At 45.1% G+C, this 365-nt stretch overlaps 1 protein-coding gene across 1 annotated transcript in view; it reads right to left on the bottom strand.

Annotated features, from left to right (window-relative positions):
• Positions 1 to 140, bottom strand: part of LOC106521063 (partitioning defective 3 homolog) — a gene marked incomplete at its 5' end in the record, with an annotated part of 21783 nt that extends 21643 nt beyond the window's left edge. Inside the window, 1 exon segment of the mRNA XM_014013470.1 lies at positions 20 to 140. Within this exon segment, the coding sequence (XP_013868924.1) occupies positions 20 to 140 (121 nt within the window).
• Between the last annotated feature and the right edge of the window lie 225 nt (positions 141 to 365).

Here is a 365-nt window from a genome sequence, read left to right as displayed (position 1 = left end):
CAACTGGAGAGACACTCACCCAGGATTGGTCAAAACTGAATGAATGCTGATGGTCGTCAAGGTCGTCCTCGTGCCTGGCCTGCTGGAACTCGGTTCTCAGCTTCTGTATCCGGTCATGGTTRCTGGGAGCCATCTGACTGCTGGGACAGAGAGGGAAACCAGGTAAACCTTTTTTGATAATCTAAAGATATACAAGAATATTTGAATGCCTTTTTTTCACAGAGCCCTTTGTCAGGGGTAAAACCTGGAAGGCAAATCCAACTAGCATGTTGTTCCAGCTGTCTTTTTAGATTAAAATGATTCGCTTGACCACAGTGACACCGCTCTAAACTGTTTGGAAGATACCGTGATCTGACAACCATAAT

Source organism: Austrofundulus limnaeus, unplaced genomic scaffold (genome assembly GCF_001266775.1).
Source record: "Austrofundulus limnaeus strain Quisiro unplaced genomic scaffold, Austrofundulus_limnaeus-1.0 Scaffold101, whole genome shotgun sequence".
Classification (NCBI taxonomy): Eukaryota; Metazoa; Chordata; class Actinopteri; order Cyprinodontiformes; family Rivulidae; genus Austrofundulus; species Austrofundulus limnaeus.
This window is presented reverse-complemented; position numbering and strand designations above follow the sequence as displayed.